The sequence below is a fragment of the Alligator mississippiensis genome, chromosome 5 (assembly GCF_030867095.1).
Source record: "Alligator mississippiensis isolate rAllMis1 chromosome 5, rAllMis1, whole genome shotgun sequence".
NCBI classification, from domain to species: Eukaryota; Metazoa; Chordata; order Crocodylia; family Alligatoridae; genus Alligator; species Alligator mississippiensis.
This window is the reverse complement of record NC_081828.1, coordinates 138,349,482-138,375,817: the sequence shown is the minus strand read 5'-3', so window position 1 is coordinate 138,375,817 and position 26,336 is coordinate 138,349,482. Positions and strand designations below refer to the sequence as shown.

Genomic DNA, 26,336 nt, shown 5'->3' with positions numbered 1-26,336 from the left:
CTAATGGTTCTTTCCCATCAACATGAGTCTAATAAAACAAAAAAGAGCACACAATTAAACAATAATGTTAGCAGTTGCCTTATATGTGTTATACTCTGTGGAAAATTCTCAACTAGAGTGCTAAGTACAACATTTTGAACTGGTAGCAAATTTTAAATGTAGAAAACGAGAACAAGAGTATATGAATGTTATAAACATGTGGAAAATTGGAAGAAAAACATTCATATGCTCTAATAGGATGAATAAAGCATTTATTATGACACTATTAAAATTACAAGAATGACAACTCTTGGATATTAAGTTGAATAAAACTTCAAAACATGATTGATCAATAGCTAAGCATATTAAAAAGATTTGTTAGAGATTAGCCTGGATGGTATAGTAAATAATTTGGAATAATTTGATGTAAATATGAATAATGGCTTGGTAAAATTGGATTTATTTTTGAGTATTGTGTAGCCTGGCTCATGACTTCAGGGATGGCAGGAAACAGTGGTGCATTATAACATTTTATTTTAGGTTAAAAGCATCATATTTAATGCAGGTTTCTTTTTATAGCTCCCTGTATTAGTCCTGGCAGGGCACACACTACTCTCAGTGGGAGCATGAACGAAAGAAACCAATAGATCAATAAAATGAATAAAAGTGGAATGCACACTACTTTCTCTATTGACTCTATATACTCCTTTAAGGAATGTGTAGAGAATCGCATAGTATTTATTGCTCTTTACAAAAGGAGTATATTTGTCTTAAGAGATTAGTTATTTTAAAGCTTTAGCTAGCATATTTGAAAAATTCACAAAAACACTACATTAAAATAATGTGAATATGGCACTCTCAAACCATTAATGTTAGGAGAAATGGGTGGTTGTGGACATAAATTCATGGATATCTGCAAAGCACTCAGACACTATAAACACCATGCAAGCACTCACTAGGAAATTAATAATTTGGCATTTAAAAGTCTGAAAAGTGAACAGTAAATAAGGCATGGGAGCATAACTGAATAATGAAGATAAAATAGTTAAGACATCTTCATTTAAGAAGGTCACTTGGATTCATCCAGCAGAGCAAAGAATAACAATTGATACTTTTATTTTTTCAAGAGGTAATGAAGGGAAACTAAGGGGGGAAGGTTATGTGAAGTTACAGTGGAGGGAGGGAAGCTATGGTGGAAATGTTTGTTGTGCACATATGCATGGGGAACTGAGAACAGTAACTGAGCAGAGCAGGGGCCCTTATGGTAGCTAACAGAGTAGAGGTTGTAGGAATGTGAGAACAGTTTAGCATGAATCAGTAACTCGAGGATGCTGCTTGTTAATAATTTAGTAATACCCAGTAACTGGATCTTTCACCTCATTAGCCCAGGATATATTTATTATCAAGTTATTACCAGGAAGTACCTAAAAATTATAATTCATTTAATGAATCTATCAGGAGAAGAGAGCTATTCATGGGTAAGAACCTATAGTTATAATTGAATTAATATTTCAGAAGATAAAAGTAGCAAATACCATAGTTGTCTCCGCTTATTTAGCCTGTAACAAAATGTGGGTATTTCCATTTTTGTGAAACAAGTACAGTGATAATACACCACGGACTAGATTTTTAAAGGTTAAGTGACTTTTTTTTTGCATCTGGAATGAAATGTGAGCACAAATTTCAGAATTTGGGAAAGAAACATTTAAAGTCAAGGAGAAGAGTTAGGTCTACCATTTACTTTGACTTTCAGTGGGATTTGGACACACACATTCCTCTTGTCCATATGAAAATCTCCACTTAACGATTTATTTCAGTTGTAGGAGCAATGTAGTACTGTATCGACGTGTCTAAATATCACGACTATTGGGTACAGACATAAACATAAAGGGAGAAAAAAGAAGAAAACATAAAAAAGAAAATATAACTAAGAAATTATGTTAGCAAAACTAATACTGAGCTGCATGTAGATACAATCCATACTAAGGCCTTTGCGGAGTCTCAGTACCCTATGGAAAACACTGACATGCTACCTCAGTGTACATAGCTTCTATACTCCATTGTTGCATCCTGCAAATACGTATAATAATCTCATGCACAGCCAGTTGGGTCTGCTGAACAGAAGAGGTAGAGCCACGTCTTCTCTATTTTATTTACAGCATGCTGTGCCCACAAGACAATATAGGTTGAAGGAGTCTCTGTTTTGCCTGGACTACTAGAGCATAAAACTGCCAGGATATTGTAGACAGTAAAAGGTCAGACACACCTCTTTTTCTTCTCCCCTCACTGCAAACAGGCCAGGCAGAAGCTGGCCTGTGATTTTTGTGAAGCATAGTAAATCTGCTTTAAAAATGTGGAACTCTGATATGTCACGTTATTAAAAATGATCAAGATACCTTATTTGTTTTTTCTGCAGACATAAAGTACAGTAGCTTTCTGCTGTACTAAGACTGTGTCATACTTGAAAAAATTTAGTCATACTAAAAGAGCGCACAGCCTTTTAGATTAGGTACTGATCACAGAAATAGTCTTATACAGTGTTAATTATTCAGCAGTGGATTAGAAATCTTCATTCCTTCCGGATTCCAGTAATTGGATGGTAAGGAGAGACTTGCTTGCAAGACTGGAGATGTCCTGACTTCTGTGCAAATGACAGTATTTAAACTGACAAGGTCAATCTGACATCTGAAATTGTTTTTTAAAAGTAAGATGTGGAAGTAATGAAGACAGTTGCATTTCTCCAGTATGGGTTAAGGCTATGAGTTTTTTAGCCCAGAACCAGACACCAAAACTGTTTTACTGCTTTATAATTCTTGTTTTTAATAATCTAAGAATGGCTTCAGACCTTGTTAAAATATGGCTGGGGGCAGACATTCAAAAAGCCTGAGCCTGAATTGATTCAATCTTTGCAGGTTAGTCTAACCTGGCTAGGCTAAGCCGGTTCGTAACTGTACAGACATCCCATCTGAACTGAAGAAATGCAGGCACATGCCTACAGTGGCTCAGGCTAGAAGCTGGCGGGGTTCTTGAGCAGCCCTCCTTTCCCTTCTCTTCCCAAGTGCTGAGCTGAGGGGGTGTGGCCAGACCTGGGCAGGATGCTCTGACTAGGGAGGAGTTTCCCCTCCCCTCTCCCTCACTTCTCCTGACCAGCGAGGGAGCCAGCAGGGAGTTGCACAGCATTTAGTTACACAGAAGGGAGTTACACAGGGAGTTGACAGCATTTAGTACCCCATCAGAAAACAAAAGCCTCTATTAGTTCAAGCTCTTCTTAAACAACCTTTTTCCAAGGAAGGAACAGAGGGACATTATCAGCTACCTGTTGATTAGCTCCAAAAAGCCCTAAGGACTGTCTTGTCTGCCTTTGTCCTGTCTGCCTTGCACAGACAACTCTCAGCATTAGCTAGCATAACACATGCTGGCTGCAGTCCATGCTCTGGAGGGGAATCCCTACTTGAGCAGGGAGTGGTGGAGGGTGGGGTGAGTGAGCAGGAAGAAGCCAGGCAGATGTTGCTGTACCTGCAGTCTCTGCTGAAGCTCCAGCCAAGGAGCAGGGGGGGGCAGTCCTGCTGGACTAGAGTAGAGAGGAGAGCCCCATCCAGGGCTGCAAAGCATCTGAGAGCCTAGGGAACTCTGGCTGAACTTAAACCAGAAAGGGGTCTGGGACAAACACTGCATTAACAGTTTTGACCTAAGTCAGTTAAATCTGATACTACATTCAATCAAGTTTATCTCAAATTGGTTTCAGCCATTTTCAAACTGGTTTACATGCACTGGATGTCTGTTCTATTACAGGTTTAAACCAGTTTCTGATCACTTAAACTGGTTTATACGTAATGTCTGTCCCTAGCCTAAATGACTGCGACAGCCTGCAGTGAAATCCTAGTTCCACTAAGTTCAGAAGCAAACTTCCATTTGACTATAGGGGAGCCTGGATTTCATACCTGGTGTTTTCTTTACTGCCGTATTTTTTTTTAAATGACTTAGACTGAAGGTTATAACAAATACATTTGTGAGGCCTAAACTTGCCACGCAGCCTTAAAAAAAAATCAGTTAGAGTATCCAAAATGCAGTATAATGCCCAGAAAAAAGATCATGCAACAGCTGAAGAAAATAACCTGTTGTGTATGGTACAAGCTAATATTTTCAACGCTTGGGAGCTCTCAGGGTGCTTATACATGAGCAGGGAGGCTGCTCTGATGCACTGGAATTCCAGTGTGTCAAGCAGACTCAATCAAGTCTGCTGGAGTGTAGCAATTACCATGCTCCAGCAGTCTCCTGTGTCTTGTGTATCAGTGTCCCAGAGTTGCACTATTAAAGTGCCTCCCACCCCTCCCACTCCTGGAGTACGTATTTAAAAGCCTTCAGATAATACTGAACTGTTTTAATGTCAGGAAGGCAAGTCTGTATCTTTGCCATCCACATTTTCAGGACTGTTCTCTCCATGAGACATTGGCTTAATATACCACTAACACCCTTTCCCTTTACACCTAAATGCATCTGTAACCCAACAGGAAGAGGGTTTAAAGTGAGGAAAGTGTCCTATGTCAGCTGGTAAAAAAGTGTTACCCAGCAGAAGTGGTTTCCTGATTCTCTCCAGGACATCAAGTGGCAGGACACCCTCTCTGAGGATGTGGGTCCCTGGTGGATGAGCCTATACACCACCCTGATCCTGCAAACCACTGGGGATCTCAGCTGGCAGCTCCTCCATGAACTGTCTCCACAGGCATGCATCCAGCACACTTCACAGACTCCCCTGCCACCTGCCCTTCTGCGAGCAGACGGAGACTCTGGCACACACCTACCTGGAGTGCCCTAGGCAATAGCTCCTTCACTGCCTCCTTCAGGATTTGGCTGCACTACTCCCTGCACCTTTTCGCTTCTGCACTCCCCATCCACAGCCCAAGTCCTGGGACCTCCTGGTCAACCTATACCTGGCCCTGGTAAGCTAGCAAGCTACTGACCCGGAAGAAAGTAGGGGACTGCGGGACTCTTTTAGCTGAGGGACCCCTGGGGAATACAAGGCCATTTTCCTATCCCTGGGTTCAGACCTCTGGACAGAGTTTCACCGGCCAGTGTCCACTGCCTCCCTGGACTTATTCCAGGGCCAGTGGGCACTGCCTGGCAGGGTCTGTGCAGTGTCCCTTCTTGGTGTGCCCGTTTTGAACCTTTGATTGTCACTCCCATCCCTGTTGTCTTGTTTAGTTGTCTGCACTAATCACATGATGTGCATTTAGCACTCCCCCATATTAAAGGGCAGGAGCTTTTAGCTTTACTGGGTGGGCATTGGCCCCACCCCCAATGCACATCACAAAGGCCTGCTCCCTCCCTGGCTCATCCTTCCTTCCTGCTTCTGCTTCCCTGCCTCATCTTGCTGCCATCCCCTTCATCCCTCTGCCTCCTTTATCCAGCCTCATCCTCTTTCTCTGGCTCTTATCCTCTCTCCTCCTGCCCGTTTCCTCACTGCATGAGCCCCACAACCAGGAGTCACCACACAACCACCCCTTGGGACTGACTTGGTGTCTTTCTCTCTTACATAGTCCTCCTCAGGTCACCTCCCTAGGACGCCACCTTGCCCCTGTTTTCAAACTCTTCCCTCAGCCTCCAGGTCGCCTAATTACACCCCACACCAATTCCTCCCACCTTCGCACGGCTCCACAGCTTTACGAGTACCGCCCCCGCCTGCCACGCCTCAAGCCCCGCCCACCCCAAGCTCTCCACAGGCCCCGCCCCCTCACTGAGAACCCGCCCACGCCGGGAAGAAAGCCGCTCCGACTCGCGCATGCGCGCAGCTCTCAGGGGGCAGGGCCGTGCCCCTTCAGGAAGGGGGGAGGGAGTCAGCTGAGCGGGTCTCGTGACAGGCCGGGCCTGGCCGGCGCATGCGTATAGAAGGCGGTCTGCCTGCCTGAGTCAAGATGGCGGCCTCCACGGCCAGGCTCTGAGGGACTTGGGGTGCAGCGAAGGCGCCGCTTCGCGAGGCGGCGGCAGCCGGAGCCGTGGTTGTGACTGGATCTGCTCTTGGCCGTCACTGCCGCCGGGAGCCTGGGCAGCGGAGCTCCCGGCCAGGTGAGCCTCGTTTCCCCGCCCTCGCCCGGGAGCGGCTCAGGGCTGCGAGGGGGGCCACGGGGTCCCCGTGGTGCTCCCCGCCCGCTGCGCTTCGCCACTGCCCGCCGGCGGGCTCTGCTGCTTTCCTTTGCCTTCCCCGCTGGTCGGGACGTTGGAGGCAGAGCTGTGGCCCCTGGAGGGCGTGAAGAGCCAGAGGAGGTGTAAAGAACCAAAGCGGCAGGGTCAGACCCCAGATGCGCCTCGGAGCCCTCTGCCGAAGGAGCTGGCACTTCTTGAAGCAGCGGGAACCTGAGGTGCCTGGGTTGCGCTCCTCTCCTTTCCCTACCCGGAGTCCAACACTGCTACTGAGGGTTGCAGAAACAGCCCCCTGAGTAAATGTTAAGTAGCCACCAAAAGAGTCTTGCCTGCTAGTGAGACATGTGGCTTGGAGCCTTCTCAGTTGGTGGAGACATTTGGAGCAAGACTCTGGCATGCTAAGTAGTTACTCAGCCAGCTTCTTAGAGGGACAAGTTGTCCTTTGCCAGCTTGTGGGCACAAATGCCCTTCCTCAGGCATAGGGAAAGTCGCCCTGTGCCTGGAGAAGGGTGTTTGTGCCCAAAGGTGTGCAAAGACTTCTTTTTTAACTATTGAGTTGGTCTAATAAAAGATATCACATCTACAAAAGAACCTTGCCTGCCAGTGTCTTAAGCGCTACAAGAAACAACCCTAGAGGGGCAAGTGGCATTCAGCTCCCCAAGGCTGAGCACTAACAGGTCTTGTTGATCTCGACCCCCAGTTAAGTTTAAGGCTTTACGTCCTTTTATTTTGGGAGCTGGAGTATTGTGGTGCAGCAGGCACTGGCTTGTTTCTGTTTTCCATGTGGTTGTTCAAGGCTGTTTATCTGCTGCTTCTCTCTTTATATATGAATTCAAAAAAAAGAGGGTGTAGGGGCTAACTGGTAGTGTTTAGTAATATTGCAGCTGTGATTGGCCCAGGAATTATGCAAGAGGCAAGGATGTTTTGGTTGATATTTTGTAGTGGACCAGCTGTATAGCTGTGGTAGAGTTGGACAAGCTTTTGAATGCAAAGCTTTCGTCTTACTTTCTGAAGAAAGTAAATCGGTGATTCCTTCCTTTTTCTTTCCTTCAGTAGTGGGTAGAGCTGTAAAATTGAAAGGGGGAAGAAATTCCCAAGGGATGACACTCTTTCCATTCTTGAATTGAAAGAACATGTAGGGTGTCAGTATTCCACAACTGAGACTGTTATAACAAATGCTGCATAACTTCAGACAAGGTTCCTTGGGTGAATCTGATATTTTTTTTTATTAGACCAACCCAAATAGTTGGAAAATAGTTATTAAGCAAGCTTGTGAACCCAAAAGCTTGCTTAATAACTATTTTCCAACTATTTGGGTTGGTCTAATAAAAGATATCAGATTCACTCAAGAAACCTTGTCTGCCTATGTCCTTAGGCCAACACGGCTACAACCTACACCCCTGTATAACTTTTAAAATGCTACATTTCTATTCTGTCATCTGGCTGAGCCCATTAACATATATCTTGTTCTAATCCCTGTGTGCTGTGGAAAACTAAATGCTAACCAACCTCACCACTGATGCTTCTAGGCTAAAAGCAAATATAACTTTTTTTTTTTTTTTTTTGCCTATTTAAAAAAACCGAAACAAACAAACCCACTTGCAACTAAAGTTGAATCCTTAAATATTCAAAAAAGTAAACTTCCTCCACTAAAAGAAGTTTGGAAATACTCTTCACTTTGTATAGTCTTATCCCTCTTTACTTTTTCTTCCATGAAACAACTGTTTTTTTTGGGAGGGATTTCTTTTTTTTGGTAATATCTTGTATATATGACTGGCTTCTTCTGGTGACACATTGTACATCATGGTTTCCTTTATACATACTTGTCTTGAGAGATTGAATCAGACTTCAAGCATTTTTGCTTGAAATCTGAACTTGCAGGATATTAATGTTATTTCAAATGTCTTGGATCATAATTCTTCAGCTCTTCCCCATTGGAAACCCCCCCCCCCTTCCAAAAAAAAAAAAAGCCCAACTTCATCAGGCCTCAAGCAACTGAACTTTAAGTAAGTATTTCTTTTAAAAAACATACTTATGAATTTTTTTTAAAAAGCAGAACCATCTTGTTCTGTTGGTAACTGCTCAAACTGCATACAGTAAAAATAAGATAGACATGAATTTTCTGGGCATGCTGCTTGTGTAGTGGGGTGTTTTTTTTGGGGGGGGAGGTTGTTTTTTAGTGGTGTGACCCCACCAAGGCCATCATAAGATGACCAGTAATCCTATAAGCAGCTTTTTGTATCGTCTCAAAACTAGAATACTACAATATTTCAATGCGTCTATTCAAAGTTGAGAAATGTGCTATAGGGAAAGTATTAGCTTAGGTAATGCTTAATGAAACTGCTGAAATGAAGCTTGTCTCTTGTACAAAGTGGAACTCTTTTTGTATATAATAGGCTGTGAAATGGAATTCTGTAACTTTTTCAAAGTCTTGTATTCATTTCTTTTATGCAGTTAGGAGACCATCAAGAAGGAAAAATACCCAAAGCAAACCCCCCCCCCTTCTGTTTTAAGGTCATCTTTTGAACATATGGCTTGAGACCTGTTAATTTTCCACTTGGATTTAGTTCTTTGTAGGGTAAAATATGGATTTAAGTCGTAGGTCTTCAGCACATGTCTTGTGCAGGGCATATTTCCCACTAGACTTTTTTCCTCTTGATTGCAGCCGAGGAAATGGTGACAGGGAGAGCCAAGTGTGATATTGTTTAAAGAATGGTACTTGCTCTGCTGGCCATGGGCCACCAACAGGTTAGGGGCCCACTGTGTGTGTGGTGCCAGGCCTACAAACAAGCATCAACTTTATGGAATGGAACTTGTATTTGTGTTTTGACACCCTTGTAACTTGAACCAGAGTCACAAGATGTGTTACCTTGTTCTAATCCCTGTTAGCTGTAGAGAGCTAATACATGTGGAATCAAAATGCCCCTACTCACCTTCTTTTCTTTTTTAAGTTTGGTTGTCTTTTTTTTTTTTTTTCTCTTTTCGTTCTTTCTTATCCCCCTTCTAGTAGCTTTAGTTCAACCTCTTTCCACTTGATTTCCAAGCTATGCTCCCTCCTGTCCTCAGTCTTCCACATCATGCTTACTGTCACTCTCTAGTTCTAACTCCTTTGTCTTTCATTTTGTTGTCTTAGACTAGGTCTACTTTGCTTTTTTTCCCCCCAAATAATTACGTAATGCTTGCATACAAAGAACCCAACCAAAAAATCTTGTTACTAGCATGACCCCTCAATCAATGTTGGTTCCGGTTGTGGTTTCCTTCTTCATGGTGTCTTATCTGTTCAGATCAGTGACTGTCAACTTTCTGTAGACTCAGGGCACTCTGGAAAATGCTAGCTTTTGGTTTCTGCTGCTCTTTACACAAGAGGCTTAAAAAAATGAAATTTTTTTAGTTCATTTTGTGACTTGTGTGTAAGTGTTTGCACACCCAAGAGTGCTACTAATATTGTGCAGCATCCTGGCTGAGAATTTCTGACTTAGATTTTAGGGCTTTTTTGGAAAGGACCATCTTATTCTTTGAAGCCCCATCTGAGTTGGTGTGTAATGTTTAGTTGATCAGTAAGAGCTACTAGTATAGGAAGACCCAATTGCACACTCTCAATTTTTGACCAATGTGTTCCTACTCTCTTGGTCTTCTGCACTTCAGAGTGCCTGGTTCTGCAAAGGAGAATGCTGCTTGGTTCCTGAATAACTTCATGTTTAAGAGCACTATCTGTGAACTCGGTCACAGTACTGTGTGCAAAGTACTGATGCTTAAGTACTTACAGGATTCAGGCCTTAGTTTCTGATTATGGTATTAGATGCTAGGTATCAGCTGGCTTTCTTGCCTAAAATAGGGACTAACAAGAACATTCATTTTTGGTCTCTGTAGGCACATGAAGATAAAGTATTGCAAGAGCGAAATAGGGAGTTAATGCTAAATATTGCTTGTATGGGGTAACCCACTAGTCAAGGTAAAAGATGTGTGCTCTGTTTTATGTTTGCCTGGCCTTGGTTCCACAGCTCTAGTGATGTAAGAAGGCACACTGAACTAACTAAATACATGCATCCTAACATGCTGCATGTGATGCATGGGAAACGTAGGTATTGCTTCCAGCACCCTCGCTTATTCGTGATGTACAGTTGATCAACTGAAGGTATTGCTAAACTTCCTCTGTCTTCTGGCAAGCTAGTCTAAATTCTATGAGATGGCTTATAAGATTTGAAAGATTATATTTTTAATTGCATCAGGAGTTGGCAGACAATAGCCTGCATAGCCCCAGTAGGATACAGGAAATTGGTGGTACAGATCTATCCTGTCACCCATGTTCTCCCCTCCAGTACCCCGGCCACATGGAAGAGCAGCAGTAGTGGGCTGTTAGATGGAAACTTCTACCCCACAACTACAAATTGGGCAAGCTCCAATCCTTTAGTAAATGACTTTTGCGTGCATAAAAAAAAAAAAAAATCTATCTACCATCTTCTAAGCTATGAAGATGGTATAAGCCATAGTTATACTACCTAGTAACACTGAACAGTATCTGTAGTTTTCTGGCCTACAGCATGAACAAGTCATCTTGGTTAGTTTTGGATGCATTACAATAGTGTTGAAAAAGTTTAGTTGTGATCAGGCATTATAGGAGCTTAGGGAAGGATTGCATCTGGCTCAGAGCTTAAAATGACCAACTGAACCATTCACCTGCTACATCTTAAACTACTAGATATTGGGCAGGAAGACCAGGTGGTAGTAGTAATGACAACAGTCTTGTGGAGACTACTATGTATGGCAGCTCTGCAGGCATGTGCTTAATGGTAGCCTACCCAGGAAAGAGAAAGTTAATCAAAATACAGATATTTGTTTAATATAGTTTCTGAGTCATATATCTTAGTTGAGCTATTCTGATTTAGCAAAACTGTCTCGGATGCTTTGACTCTTCCCCCCATGATTAGAATTGTAGGGTAGGTTTATTGAAGATTAAGGTACCCAGGTTATCTTGTAAGGTAGGGAAGATACCCATGTTCTGGCTGCAGCTGTTCCAGATTATTTCTTGATAAGATGCTGTTTTTCCAAAGAGCTTTTTGTCCAGTCACATGTGCTACAGCTTCTCTCCTAGCAGTTGCTGAGCCAGCAGGGAAAATTTGGAAATGAATGCTGGATTTGTGGATAGTGGTTCAGAACACTAGGCTATTGTACTAGTCTTGTGTTCAAGCTTTAGGGAAGATGTACGTGAATCTCGCTTATTGCTGAATCTTGGATTACTGTGTCTTCATGGCTAGCCTATGCAGTGGAAATCCTATCTTGAAGCACTAAATAAAGCTTGAAAGCTTAACATCATGTAGCTTAAGTAGCTCTGACTTTTTCATTTAAAGGGCAACTTGACAAGTAATTTAGCTGTATTATAGCCAAATGGTCTTACTTTGGAGTTGTAGCTGATGTAGAGGTACCTCTTCTAACTTAGGGAGCTGGTTGCTATGAAAAAGGCTCCTTGTCTCCAAAGAACTGTTCTAGTACTTGGGTGCAATTAAAAATAACAAAAACTAACCTAGTAGGGAACATCCATATTGGCAATTCATGGCTGTTTTTCTTGCTTTCATTTAAAATGACAAAAAGCACAATATTCAAGTTGTAGCATGCTGAGACATTAACCAGAAAAGTCTAAATGAATTGTGACTGTCAGTCTTCAGTTCACTAACTCATCTTTCACTTCTCATATCCTGACTTTCATTAGTGTTGTCAAAGGATGCTTGAATACAAAAATGTGTATTAAGAATTGTCCAGGAGCAGTTTCAAGAACTATTAGTTTCTTAAGCTGTACTTCTGAAGTAGTCAGAATTTCTTATTCGGTAAACAAGAGCTTTTTGGGCTACACAAATTGCCAGGGGTGCATCAACTTGATGTATAATGCTGTACTCTGTTAATATCAATGGGAGTTGTGAATGGAACATTGCTGGTTTAGTTCAGAATCTACCTTTTAATTATACTGCAGTACTGATCCTGTTTGGGTTTTAGCTATCTAGCAGACCTGAATATTAGTCCACCTTGTTTGTATCTCAGGTACACTTTAATATTCTTTTTTCAGTCTCCTAAAAGGATACGCCTCTAAATTTAGGCGAGAGCAAGTTTTTATTGTGGGGCAAAATAGGCTGTAAACCCACCAGACTAGTTACTATGTCATACACTTGACCTATGGTAAGTGTAGTATAGTTTACCCCACTTAAATTGTGACCCTACCTTAGTTTACTTTTGTAACGAGTTGTCCCATGCAATTTACAATCATGGCTACAGAATATCTTGTGTATTCAATTTGAAAATACATAGGATTGCCCTCTCCTACCTGGTGCCTCCTAATCTAAACCAATAATAACTGAAGGATGACAAGAAAATGAGGAATTGAGAAGGGAACTAATGAAGACAAGGAGTATCTTTTGTCTCATGCATTTGGATGCGATGGATTGTTCCTTACTACCAAAAAACCCCTACTTTGCAGTGCTTAATATTGCATTTACTTCTAACATCTGCATACATAATCTAGGCAAATTGGGCTGAATTGCATTGGTGCACTTTCAGTTGAGTAACATATCTATTTTATGCATATTTCTCTTATTAAGACATAAGGGTTTTTGTGTTGCAGAAGGAAACAGTTTGGAACCGCAGGTATGGGGATACAATTGGCTCAAACTTTTTTTTCAAAGCGAGACATTTTACTTCTGCAGTTTGTATTTAGCTGGTTGAGTCTGGGCATCCCTAGGTAAAACTACAATGAAAGAGAACTCAAATGCAGTAAAATCAGAATGCTTCTGGTTTACTGCAGCTTTTAAACCTGATTTCACTTGTTGGCTACAAAGTTTTGTTTGTTTGTTTGTTTGTTTGTTTGTATCGGTGAAAAGATGCTTACCGTGTCCAGTATCTCCATAATACTGTGGTGATGCCTAATAGTTGGCATATCTATGACTGGTAGATTTAACTTTAGTTCAGCAAGTACTTGAAGAGCAAATGTAATATTTAATTTGGCCAGCTCACAGATATCACTAAACTTGCTCTAATTTTTTTTTTTTTTTTTTTTTTAGCGGTTTTAACATCAAATATGTTCAGATTGGTAAAAATAGTACAGACTTTAATAAATCTGGCTCCTTTCCCCCCAAACGCTTGTAGCAAGACTTGTTACCGGAGGTGGGAACTCAGTTTAGTTGCAAAAGGCTTCAACTGCCTGTTCTAGCCTACTGTTTCATAGCCATGTGATATTACAGATATAACCAGACTGTTATCTAATTTAGGCCTTTAAGGAAATCTGTGAGAGGGATACTAGTACCAGCTTTACTCAATCTTCTGAAAACTGCGCTAACTTTCAACTTCCTTTGCGGGGGGTGTTGTTAAACAAAAAAAGTTCTATAGAAAAGAATGCATACCTAGTAATCCTGATATCAAGCAGATGGGAATAACAAGATGTTGCCAGCCTATAATATCCTGACAAGAAAAAGCAAGGAATATTTAATCTCCGTCAGTGAAGAGAAACTTCTTTTATTCTCTGAATTCACTAAACTTAAACAACATTCTATCTCAGGCAAAACTTTAAATGTTCAACTGTCTTATCTCTAAGATAAAGAAACTCATCTTGGAGCATACTGATGGTTAGTAACAAGATGATTATTTAAATCAAGATCATAAGTACTAACCGGAAGTCTATTTTGTTTCAGGTCTTGGCACAAAATGAACATAATCAGGGAGAATAAAGATCTGGCTTGTTTCTACACAACAAAACATTCATGGAGAGGAAAGTAAGTAGTTTTAAATCTATTCTTGTTTCATAGCAATGTATGCTACTGTCATGTCTTTAAAATTCTCACTCTGTTTTTTGGTCTGAATAATGCATAACTTCAGAGTTCTCTTTCTGGTGTAACAAATGCTTGAAGGCATGTGTCAGTTCCTGATGATAAAACCACCTGTCCAGCCTGCCCTCTCAAATCTTTCATAACTAGATTCCTCTCTACTTCAATAACAGGTTGGATTAGTCCATTTGACTAGGAAAAAGTGAGCTGCCAGTAAGGTTATGGAACTTGGTCTAATTGCTCTTGCTATGAAAATGTTTAATCTCTGACTGTTACTAAATATGTAGGAAGAGCTTTTATTTGTAAGCACAAATGTGTATTGAAGAGACAAGCCACTTGTGTGTATCTAATTTATTACACAATGCAAGTCTGACTGAACTATTCTTCAAGATTCTTTAATTCTGGAAAGACCTGGTCTGACTTGTTGCAGACATCACTCAGTACCTGTGTGCTGTGCCACCCCCATATTCTCTGGGGAAAGTCTCTTTCAGTCTTCCACTGTGGTAGTACCAGATTAAAAAAAAAAATCAAAGTCCTTTAACACAAACCTCTTAAATGCAAAGCTGTCATGTACTTTACCTAGCTCATGCTGTATACTTAAATGCTTGGAGATGCTTGCAACTTCAGTAAGTGATGTTTTCAAATTTCCACCTAAACTCTATTTGAACTGATGTTCTTCAGCGTACCAAGTTTCAAGTGAGAACGTTAGTAGCTTTTTGGGAAACCGTTTTGGTTTGTTTGTTTTTTGTCTTTAAGGCGTAAGTCTGTCCCCTCCTCCCCCCCTGTACTTGTACACGCATTGTGATGGCAGTAGTTTCCATTTTTCAACTTTTAAATTATAACAGTACTGTGGAATAAGTAGGTTTAGAGAACTAGCTGTCTCTCTATGCTTTGGGACAACATAAGACTTTTTCCTGAACTCGGTGGGGGAGGAGAGTTCCTGAAATACTGCTCTGCCTTGGAGAACTGATTGGCAGTTTTTTCAGTTTGGAATTGGTAGTGGGATTAAGATCCTGAAGAGGATGGATATGGGTTCTTCTCTGTGGCCATAGCTACAGCAGAAGCAACTTAGGCTGGATATGAGGAAGAACTTTTTTGACTATGAGGATATTCAAGCATTGGAACAAGTTGCCTGGAGATTTTACAATTTATCTATCCCTGGATGTCTTTAAAAGTAGGCTAGATAGTTGGGATGGCTTAGCTAGGGATGAGTCTCCCTTGAGCAGGGGGCTGGACTAGATCGTATGTAGCTCCCTCCACACCTAATTTTGGGGATCTTTACAACAGAATTTTGCTACCTGTCTAGGGACTACTTTTATTTATCTGGGTTTTTGTTCCATAGTGTCACTCATCAGATAGTTGCTAGTACTTGTGTTTTGTTTTTTTTTAAATTGTCAAAATTAATTTGGATAATGTAAAATTAGCATCATACTGTTGCTCCTGTCTGTACTTGGGGAGTCTGTCTCTATGCTGGTGCTCTGCAAGGAAATGAGCAATGAGACCAGTTAATGTTGAAGCCTGACAGCTTGTGGTAATTTTGACTCCCAGATAATGTCAATACTCCTTGGGTAGAGGCTGGGATCACTAGGAAAGAGATGAACCATGGTTCCCTAAGTGAACCAATATCATGGGTCTGTGGAAGAAGGCCAAGGAAAGGCTGGCAGCTAAGATTTTTCTCAAAGTTCCTTCTTCTTCCCACCCCTTGTTGGATCTCTCCTTTTTATCCAGCGAATTCAAGCTCGAGCAGTTCCAGCCTTTCCCTTGCAACTTCAACAAATGCCAGTTTCTTTTGCCTTCAGGCCTCAATGGTAGTGGCTTACCTCTGAAATTTAGAATGAAAATGAAATCATCCATAGGTAAGAAGGAAATCTATAGTGCATTGTGAATGATCACAACAGTCTAACATTGAGTTGAATGAAGAATAGTTGAACTTGAGTACCTCCATACTTCAGAGCAGAGTTGAATTGGGTAGGAGGAGAAGCTTAGTAAGTTAGAGGGTTAGCTTTAGTTTTCATGTATCTTGTTCTGTTAGACTCTTAGTAGCCTAACAAATGCTCTTAATTTTGACAAATGAGATCTTTTTAAACTTGGTTTTGTGAGACTCCAACTTGTACAAAATTTAGCAACTGGAGCTTCTATCTGTACTACTGGAGCTCTGTTACAGGACTTCAGTTTGAGCAGAACATTCTGCAACTGTTGTTCCAAATAGGGAGGCAGCTGAGATTTGCAGTTCATCTAAGGTAAGCTTAAATTGTTAAAGGCATTTTTAAGGACATGTGGATTTTTAAGGATATCAAAAGCGGTTGCACTTAAAAATGACACTTAAGTCTCATTCCAAGTGTGTTTTGCAGATGCTGATCACTGGTGGTATTTAAATTGTGACTTGTTCTAGAAGAGCTGTTAGTTTGGAATTTTTGGTGATGACAAGTGTGTAACATCAAGTCAGAGAATAACTGTCCATTAGTTTTGTCTCTTATCTTGCCTTCTGCTTGACTTCAGACTAACATGGCTTTTTTCCCTTTTTGCAAGGGTGGGAGGTGGGATTGGTGTTTTGAAGGAAAAAGCAGTACCTTTTTTTTTTTTAAAGTAGAATAGTTGACACTCTGTCCCACTCCCCTTCCATTCATACAGTCTCCTAGATGAATTGATTTTAAAAACTTATGCTCCCTCCACCACAAGCTTCTTAAACAAAAAACCTTTGTTGTATAATTTGGTTTTTATTTTAAGTTAAGAAGGTAAATATTCTTCACTGCTGTAACAAGCATTTTGACCTTCAACTGAAGCGTATCTTGAATTGCCAGTGGATCAAGGTGACAGTGTAACAAATCGGTAAATGCTAAAATGGCTTGTGTGGCATGCTAACTTGCTGTAATTGCTTGAGAAGCAGAATTAAAACATTTATTTTTGGTCACGTGGAACAGATCTGTTGGTTTGGTTTGTTTCTAAACATAAGCTTTACAGGCAGTCGGTTCCGTGGACAATCTTTGATACAAACTGCTGCCTCTAGCCACCACACTAATCTGTGTATACCTTTACACAGCTAGATACCTTCTGCTTTGAGTTACCTTGGATAGCTGAAATTCTTTAGGTAACTGAGACTTGTTGTTCTTGGAGGAAGGGCTGGGACACTTCTGCCATGTTGGAAATGTCTGCCTCGGGTTATTCGCTCTCTAGCCGCTTCTCTACATTCTTGGGTAGATATAACCGGTCTTGTTTTTTTTTTTGATGATAGAACAGTTAATTGAACAGTGTTGGAAGCAAAATCCAACTTCTGATGGATAAGGCTACTTTAGTCTTAAACTTCAGTGGCATCTTGTGATGTATTGGCCAAAAAAAAGTTACTCAAATTAATTCTGTGCCTTCTTAAAAACACTGCTGAACTTCTTAAAATTGTTTTTTGAATTGTGACAAGACCTAGGGAAATTAATAGAAGCTTATCCACGACCATATAACCCTCTCATGGTTAAGGGCTTGCAGGCCAAGCCCTATGAGGAGAGACTGGGGCACCTGGACCTCTTCAGCCTCCGCAAGAGAAGGTTGAGAGGCGACCTTGTGGCTTCCTGTAAGTTAATCACGGGGGCACAGAAGGGAATTGGTGAGTATTTAATCACCAAGGCGCCCCCGGGGGTTACAAGAAACAATGGCCACAAGCTAGCAGAGAGCAGATTTAGACTAGACATTAGGAAGAACTTCTTCACAGTTAGGGTGGCCAAGGTCTGGAACGGGCTTCCAAGGGAGGTGGTGCTCTCCCCTACCCTGGGGGTCTTCAAGAGGAGGTTAGATGGGCATCTAGCTGGGGTCATCTAAACCCAGCACTCTTTCCTGCCTATGCAGGGGGTCGGACTCGATGATCTATTGAGGTCCCTTCTGACCCTAGCATTTATGAATCTTTCCATCCACAACCCTGAGGCAAAAGCCTGTGTACACCAGTTTTATGCCATAGCCTAAAAGCCTGCATACTTTATATAATAGTAGGGGAAACTGATTCTGAAGCTGGCATTTCCTACCAGAAAACTCCTGATGGTCAGGGTTAATTGTGCCTCCGTTTGATCTTGACTGGGACAATGTTCTGCTCAATGGAAAAATAGTTATAGTTGTCAGAACCCATTGTTCATATGCCTATAGTACAGTGGAGAATTCTATACTTTGATACAGAAGGCATAGTCTGTCAATCATTTTGTAAGTAGGTCACGGGTGAAAAATCCCAGAGCCCAGTGACTTATCTTTTTGCAGGGTGCATTTCTGAGCTGCAGAGAAGAAATGCATGTTGCAGGCAGTTCCTGCCATTTGTATTTAAATTTGAGTCCCGCAATTGGCCAGTTCTAAATTATTCACATGTGGTGGCCAGCGATTGGCTTGCTAGCTGTATAAGAGGTTGAAGCAGTTTCCGCCCTAGTTGGAGGACTCCACACACACCTCGTGAAGAGCTCTAAGCATGCTGTGGAGCCTAGCAAACTCCGCGTGTGTCTTAGAGAAGAACTTAGCGGCCTGATCAACCACTAAGGACTCCCCGTCTCCGACCCAAGGGGGCCTAGCACACCCCCACCCGAGATGTAAGATGACTGCCAGCTCGAACACCCCGACACATTTGCAGACCGACCAAAGAAACTCTGTAATTTCTGCCCGACTCCTGTACCTTTTGCAACTGTAACCGAAGCAAGCTTCTGACCTGCACTGTACGAGCAGCGTAAGTAAAGCAATCTATTTGTTAAATCAATACGCTTGAGCACCTGATTCTACTCCAAGCGTCACAAGTACCCGCCCACCGACTAGGGCTCCTAAAGCCCCGAACCCTGCGCCGCGGTTCTCGGTGGCGACAATAGTAAACATTAAATGCTTCTGCTGGTTATGACTCCTTGTTCAGAAGTTCCAATTTTTGTCTTCAGCTCACTTGTTTTATACACTTTAAGCAAAGGAAAAGTAAGGTATAAAGATAAGTGTATATTCCTCTAACATGTTTGCCAAGTACATAGTCACAATGACTGACTGGTGTTTTAAAGAAACTGGCACCTTGGCTTTCCCTTTTACAGGAGGCTTTGGGGGTGAGCTTGGAGATCTTTTTGGGCAGGCCATGTCAATGGAATAAAGCTGATAAGCATGTAAGTGAGTCATGGGAGGAAACATGCTTCAAGCAGGGCAAGCTACCATCTCAAGAAATGGGGAATAAAATAAACTCGAACCATGGATAGGTCAGGGAAGCTTTCCTAAGGATACAAGAGGTATATTTTTGGATCTTTCTATTATGTCTCAAGTGAGACATTAATGATGGCTTTTGCAGCTCAGTTGCATTAATCAGAATCTCTGGCAGGGAAAACCCTTTCAGGGTGTAGTACCAGGTGGTCCTGGTGAAACGGTCATGGGTGGGTCCTTGCCCATGGGTAGGCAAACCTCCTGGCTTAAAATACTGTGAAGTGAAGCCCTGGCCCTACTGATGTTGTAGGCAGTATAGTCCTGAGGAACTGCCCTGCAATACTGATAATAGGGCTTGTTGGGTAACTTAAGAGCTGATCTGTGAAGTAGCATTTATCAAACTGATTCAGGCAGGTTTCTTGGTTCCTTACAACCACTCTTGTAGAAACATTAATTGTTCTTTCACTTTCGTAATACACTTTTTTTTTTTTTTTTTTTACTGTCTGTACTTGGCCTAAAAGCCCAAGGCTGAATTGATTCAATCTTCACAAATTTAAGCTAAGCTGCATAGATTGAACTGATAAGCAAGTGAAGAGACATTTACTTTTGACTCTGAAAATGCAGCCACATGCCTACGGTAGCTCAGGCCAGAAGTCAGGGGGTACTAGAGCACACCTCCCTGCTTTGCTGGAGCAGACAGCTTGGGCTAAGGCTAGACTGCCCCACCCAGCAAGGAGAGGGGGCGAGGCTGTGGGGGAGGTGCAAAGAATCTTGGGATTCTGGGGGACCTGAGTTGACTTGGAGCTGGAGGGGATCTGGCACTGAAGTTCAACAAACTGATTCAATCTAAATCAGTTAAGTCTGATACTCTAGCCACCTAGGCTTATCTTAAACTGGTTTTGGCCACTTTGAAAGCTGTTTGGCTAAGTACAGACAGTCAAAAATCCCAAGGCTGATTCAATTTTCAATCTTTGCAGGTTAGTCTAAGCTGCACTGATTGAACTGACAAACATCCTAGACACACACTTTTGACTCAGGAAATGCAGCCACATGCCTGCAGTGACTCAGGCCAGAAGCCAGGGGGTGCTAGAGCACAACTGTCTGACATGTAGCTAGCATGGCTTGTCTGTCTGTCTGGACTCGGAGCAGCAGGACTTTTTCTGCTTCCAGGTGCCTCTGGGACTTGCAGCCCAGAGTCGTAGCCAGCAGGAAGTTTGTGTAGGGAAGGCATATTTTAATCTCCCTCCCTGGCTCCAGACCCTATCTGGGGTTTGCAATCCCCTCAACCCTTCTTTGTTAGAGCAGATGGCACAGCCAAGCCCAGGGCTAGAAAGCATGCTGGGGGACTGATCTTTAACTTGAACCAGGAAGGGATCTGGGACAGAAGTTCAATAAACTGATTTGACCCAGATCAGTTCTGTGTGATGCTACATCCAACCAGGTTTATCTTAAACCAGTTTCAGCCATTTTGAAACTAATTCATGTGCACTGAACTTCTATTGTTACAGATTTGAAACCAGTTTCTGATCTCTTATCTATTTGGCTAGGATGAGGGTGGAGGGGACCACTTGGTATTCCTGGATAATATATACTACTTGTTCTCTGACAGCAGTAACCTTTTCATAGTGGAAACTTAATTGACTTAGTGTTTGGGGGTGGGATAGGTACAGTGAGTTGAGTAAGCCTTTAGATTTTTATTATGACAAATCCATATGACCTAAAAGGGAAGTCCTTAGAGCTCACTCAAGAAGTTCTCATTTTCCATAAATGGCTATGGTTACAAATTCCCAGCTGCCCTCTTCTTTTTTTTTTTTTTTTTTCTACACCTTATTTTTAGAAGGGGTTGAAGCTGGCTTTTGAAAACAGTAAAAAGTTTTTACTTTTTACTGAAACTGGAAACATTTTTAAATACTAGGGGTGTGTGTTCTAACAATGAATAAGAAGAGGTGGCAAAAGGGGAAATGCATGCGCAAACACAGAGTTGGTAGTGAAAGAAAGTGGCTGAGTACTAGAAGCCAGAGTTTGAAATGCTACACCAGCTTTTGATTTACCAGCTGCTTTTGCAGGTATGCCTGAATTGGAATATGATAACTGTCTGTGCCACCTAACTAATGTACTTTTCTGTGTAGGCACTCTAGCATTTTATAGGCTAAATGGCATATTTATACTTGAAAACAAGTTGCATTTGGAAAATACAACAGATAGTTTTTTTTTTTAGGTCTCTATTCAAGCTTTTGTTAGCCATGTATTTCAGTAATTGGCTGTACTGAGGCTATAACCAGGAGTTAGTGTTGTAACTAATGATGATAATACATGAAGGTTACCTAAACTGGCAACTACAGTAGCTTTAACTATGTGCAACTGCTGTACAGTCTTGTCATACGTGTGTATGTTGTTGTCATTGTCATCACTATTCTCTGAAATGTCATTTAATTGTACAAATGTAATTCTCAATCTATTTTGTATGAAATATAGGCAGAACTTACTTTGGGAGAACCTCTGCTAAGAATTCAGTAACTTGATCAATGATTTTTACTAGCTTTTATGAAAACTTCTTCAAATTGGAAGTGAGGCATGGATACCCTTAAAGACCCAGAATCCAGTATGGGAGTGTTCAGTGTAATGAGAACTGTCAACTTACTTGCCTTCACAAGCAGGTGGCATACTACATATGAAGAATGAATGTTAAAAGTGATCCATACTTGTTAAACATCAACATCAGGAAAGAAACGAAGACTGTCCAACTGCCTTTCTTCTTATGACTCAAGATTAGTTGGAGATGGGTAGAATTCTGTCACTTAATTAAACTTGAAATTCCCTTTGTAAAAAAGGGACTTGGTGTTTTTTTTTTACATTGCAAAAGCAGTATTGGATTTAAATGTGCTTTTCCTTCTCTTGATGCTTTGCTTATAGAGGGTCTTCATGTCTAAGGAAACACTTTAAGATGCCATCTATGACTGGGTAGCTGGTAGTACCCATTTTTCTTATATTAAAAAAAAAAAAAAAAAGGGGGGGGGGGGACGGACCTGGAAGGCACTACTTTTTGCTACTTCTAACCAATACTTACTACTTCTAAATTTGGGTTATAGTATCACCCAAAGGTCTGTAGAGACTCATCTGTTTCCACACTTGTCATTGAAGAGTGAGACATGGGTCTGTAGGAAAAACAATTTAACTGAAAAGGAGCCAGTCTAGATGTTCCCAGAAAAAGAGCAGAGGCACGTGAGCAGCTGACAGTAGCTCTACCCTGGCTCGGACAATGCTGTCACTGCTGCAAGATCCTGGCCCCGGAGCATCTCCCCACCCAGCTGTGTGCCTTGCCAGTGCTGCTGCAATCTCCCCAGAAACTGGGCTTCATGCTGCTGCTGCTGCTGCTGCTACTGGGGTCTCCATGGAAACTGGCTGCAGCAATGTGAGCAGGAGCTGCTGGGAAATGGAGTCTGGCTACTGGCCAGATCCACCATTTTGCTCACCCCTTAGCTAAAATGTAAGGAATGCATTGAACTTCATGTTACTTCACCCCTTCCTCCCTTAATGTAGCTTCCAAATATTTTGTAAACCTGCATTTTCAAACTGAAAATTCTTTGTAGCATGCAAAAATTAAGCTAATTTAGTCACTTAAGTTGGTAAATTAGTACTAGATTGTTTGTTCAATATAACAAGTCTTAGAGTCCAAAGACTTGAACATTGTAGTAGTAATTGACAAAGGGGAAAAACAGACTTTTGAGTGCCAGTCTCTAACGTATTAGCTAACCAGTAAGCAAGACTGTAACAGTCTTGAATGAAAAACCTCAGGAGCAGTTGTTTGACTCTTCAGAGCTGTTCTTTGAAAAATGTGAGACTAATCAAAGAATATCAAGTAAGTGACTGACTTGCCAGCCACTTAGTATAAGATGACTCCCCTGTTTCAAGAGTCTTAAATTGACACTGTACAATGTTGACTTCCTGAAAGTAACTTTAACAGAACCACTGTATCTTTAGGCACTATATTCAACAGACTTAAGCAGATGAGATGCCTTTTATCTAGCATCCATAAACACCCTTGAAATGTAGTTCTGTAGCCTTATCAATAGTCTCATATTTAAGCAAGAAATATTGGTATCTTCTGAAGTTAGGATAAACTTTTTTTAAAAAGTTCATGTATTATGCAGTTAATATTATAGCCTGCATCACCACCCATGTATAAGCTTTAATCTAAACATCCTAATAGAACTCAAATCCCAGACTTATCTGTCATACTTCCAGTTAAGATTTGATACTAGTAAAATCCTGGGAAAGGAATAGTGGAACAGATGCCATATACAACTACTTGCTGTAAACTTGTTCCAACTGGCTTTTCTTTGGACCACACACAAGTTGTTGTTTTTTTTTTTTGTTTTTTTTTTTGTGGCAGTTTTAACACTTTTTGCCTTGGACAGCAATACATTTGCAAGAGAGGAGCATTTGATCATTGCTGTTGATCAACACTTCTGGCTCCCTCTGCATTTTAAGCTAGCTTGAAGATATAAACGCTAGTCATCTCTTTCTCTTCCACTTCTCCGTATTGGCTGTCATTGGATGTTAGTACAACGTTGACCTTGCAATGGGATGGTGGGGGTTTTTTTGTTTTGTTTTTGTTTAGAGCATTGAGTCTTGTAATGCAGTACACTGACTAAGCTTTTCTGTGCATCTGTGTAGGTACAGAGAGGGGAAAAAGGCTTTTGTTGTTTTTAAATATTACTTGCTACACTCTTCCTGGGCTCTTTTTGTTTGGTTTTTTTAATAGCTAGTAAATCAAGCAGGGGGAGTAGAACAAATAAAGAATAAAACTGTATACTAGTAAACTTATCCACCTACTCTGAATGCAGAGTTAGTGTGTGTGTGTTTTTTGAAAGGTGTTTCCACTATAATAGGGACTAAAATATTCAACTTCTTCCCCCCTGCTTTGAGATTTTAGAAAACCTTGTTAAACTAAGCACTCTTATCTCTTTCCTTAGGTACAAAAGAGTCTTTTCAGTTGGAACCCATGCCATTACTACATACAATCCAAACACACTAGAAATTACAAATCAGGTAATGACCACATAGTAACTGCCTTTTTGCTTATGGGGAAAATATCACAAATGCCTAATTTCATGCACTTATTTTAGCCTCTCAGGTTCCTTTTGTAGGAAATGCTAAACATAACAGGAAAAATGGTATTGGCTGCATCTTACTGTATGGGTAATAATCATCTCTAATTAGTCTACATTTCACCTGAGTTATTGTCACCTGAGCCATAGCTGAGTCTTTGAATTAACAAAATAAACTGTGTTCATATTGTAGGACATGAGGGAAGATAACTTATCGATCACAGGGCAATTTAACACATCTACTTTCCCTTTGGGGAATTTAACACTATTCCCTTTGGGGGATGCAGGAGATGAGAGGGATTACAAATTTAGTCCTCTGACCTTTGGTTAATATGTTGCTTCCTAACTAATAATAGCTTTTCCTTCTTTAGCTCTTGAATTTCTAGTTAGAGTTTTTAAATAGGAAATATTACACATAGCTACATTGAGCTTCATTGCTTAAAAGCATTAAAGACTTTGTGAAACAGGAACACAGTAATTAAACTTTTTATTTTGTGTACTTTAGTGGCCTTATGGTGATATCTGTAGTATTGCTCCTGTTGGAAGAGGACAAGGAACAGAATTCAGCCTCACGTTTCGTAAGGGGACTGGAAAGAAGTCTGAAACACTTAAGTTTTCCACAGAGCACAGAACTGAACTCCTTACGGAAACATTGGTAAGAAATTACCAGATTAAAGAGTGAAAATGCCTAAACTTTTGCCAAACTACTGTTAACTGTGTGTGTGTGTGTGTGTGTTGTTTAAATGGTGTTGTTTTGCATTATGAGAGAGAAGGCAGTTATACATATTCTTGCAGTCAAGTTTATTTGAACATTTGTCATATGCATATTGTAGTTGTTACTGCAATAAGGCCATTGAGTTGGAAGCTACCAGTGAACTTATTTTTACCTAAAACATAAGGGGTGATTGTTAAGTCTTTTGAGAACAACTGACTTAAATGCAAATAGCTTGACATTTGAAAGGCTGAGGGTTTTCCTCCCCCCCCCCCCCCACTTCTGAATAATTAATATAGTAAAACAGTGTTCTCACTACAATTTCAGTTATAAACAGCGTACTGCTCTGTTTTACAGAGATTCAGGACAGACTTCTCAGAAGGAAAAATCACAGGAAGGGTAAGTATCTGACCCAAGTGCCCCAGCTGTCGTATTTTAAGAATTTTGTGAACAAGCTTAAGCCTGCAAGTCTCTTTATACTTAATGCCTAGTCCTATAATTGTTTTGCAGTTCCTTTAAAAAAGGTACATGAAAATCACTAGTTACTTGTCTCTGTATGGAAAGGTTCACTGTATGCACTTAATGTGAAAGCAACCTGTGGAAGCTCATGACTTGATGTTTGCTTGCAACTTAAGTGGTGTAGGCTTTGGGTGAGGATGAGGGGGCAGGAAGAACAGGCAAAGCTCTTAGAAAGGACTCCTTAGTGAATCAAATTTCATCTTCAATTTGAATGTATATCGAAGACAATATTTTCACTAAAGGAAATGCAGCTGTCTGTTTTTTCTAAAATGGTATCATGCCTGGGTACTTGACTTCATTTCTAGCTGCAGTGAATAATAACACTCTGTAGTATATAGGCAATGGAAAAATGTCCAACTGCTGGCGTACAAAGAATATCAATGACTCCTCAATTCTTAATGGAATCTTTAGGTTTTAAATTTACAAAACTGTACAGAAATTTGTTTATGATGTGCAATAGAGGTGCCCAATAGCGAGTGCCATTATGCAGCATACATTCTTTTAAGCATCATAAAGGCAAATAAGAGCTGATGTAAGTGTAAAGAAGTAGTCATCTTCTCGGACGTACACAGATACAGGAAAGTTGTGAGCCTCCATTTTAATTCTGGCTTACTTTACCATATACTTCTCGCTTGCAATCTGTCACCTACTTCATAACCTGTAAAGCAAGTGGGAAAAGGGTTAGAATTCTTTGTTTAATGTTTCACTAATGGTCAAAAATATTGAAAGATGGAGCTGATGACTTCTAATATCATAAGTAAGGAGTACTATATTGGCTTTCTGGTATATAGTAAAGTTTTGTCTCTGGAGTGAGGATTCATCCAAACAGTTTTACCAAAAAATATAAATACAAAACCCCCTAACTCTTATCTAGTCATCGGTCTCCATCCTCTGCTAAACTCTCTCTAATGGTGCTTATTTCCTGGCACAACATACTTAACT

At 41.0% G+C, this 26,336-nt stretch overlaps 1 protein-coding gene across 2 annotated transcripts in view; it reads left to right on the top strand.

Annotated features, from left to right (window-relative positions):
- The first annotated feature begins 5,870 nt into the window (after positions 1-5,870).
- Positions 5,871-26,336, top strand: part of DNAJC13 (DnaJ heat shock protein family (Hsp40) member C13) — an 82,248-nt gene continuing 61,782 nt past the window's right edge. For both annotated transcript variants that reach the window (XM_059728783.1, XM_059728782.1), the window contains exons 1-5: positions 5,871-6,042; positions 13,791-13,871; positions 24,029-24,104; positions 24,669-24,818; positions 25,233-25,274. In XM_059728783.1, coding sequence (XP_059584766.1) covers positions 13,804-13,871; positions 24,029-24,104; positions 24,669-24,818; positions 25,233-25,274 — 336 coding nt within the window. In that variant the 5' untranslated portion in view covers positions 5,871-6,042; positions 13,791-13,803. The remainder of the gene's footprint in view (positions 6,043-13,790; positions 13,872-24,028; positions 24,105-24,668; positions 24,819-25,232; positions 25,275-26,336) is intronic.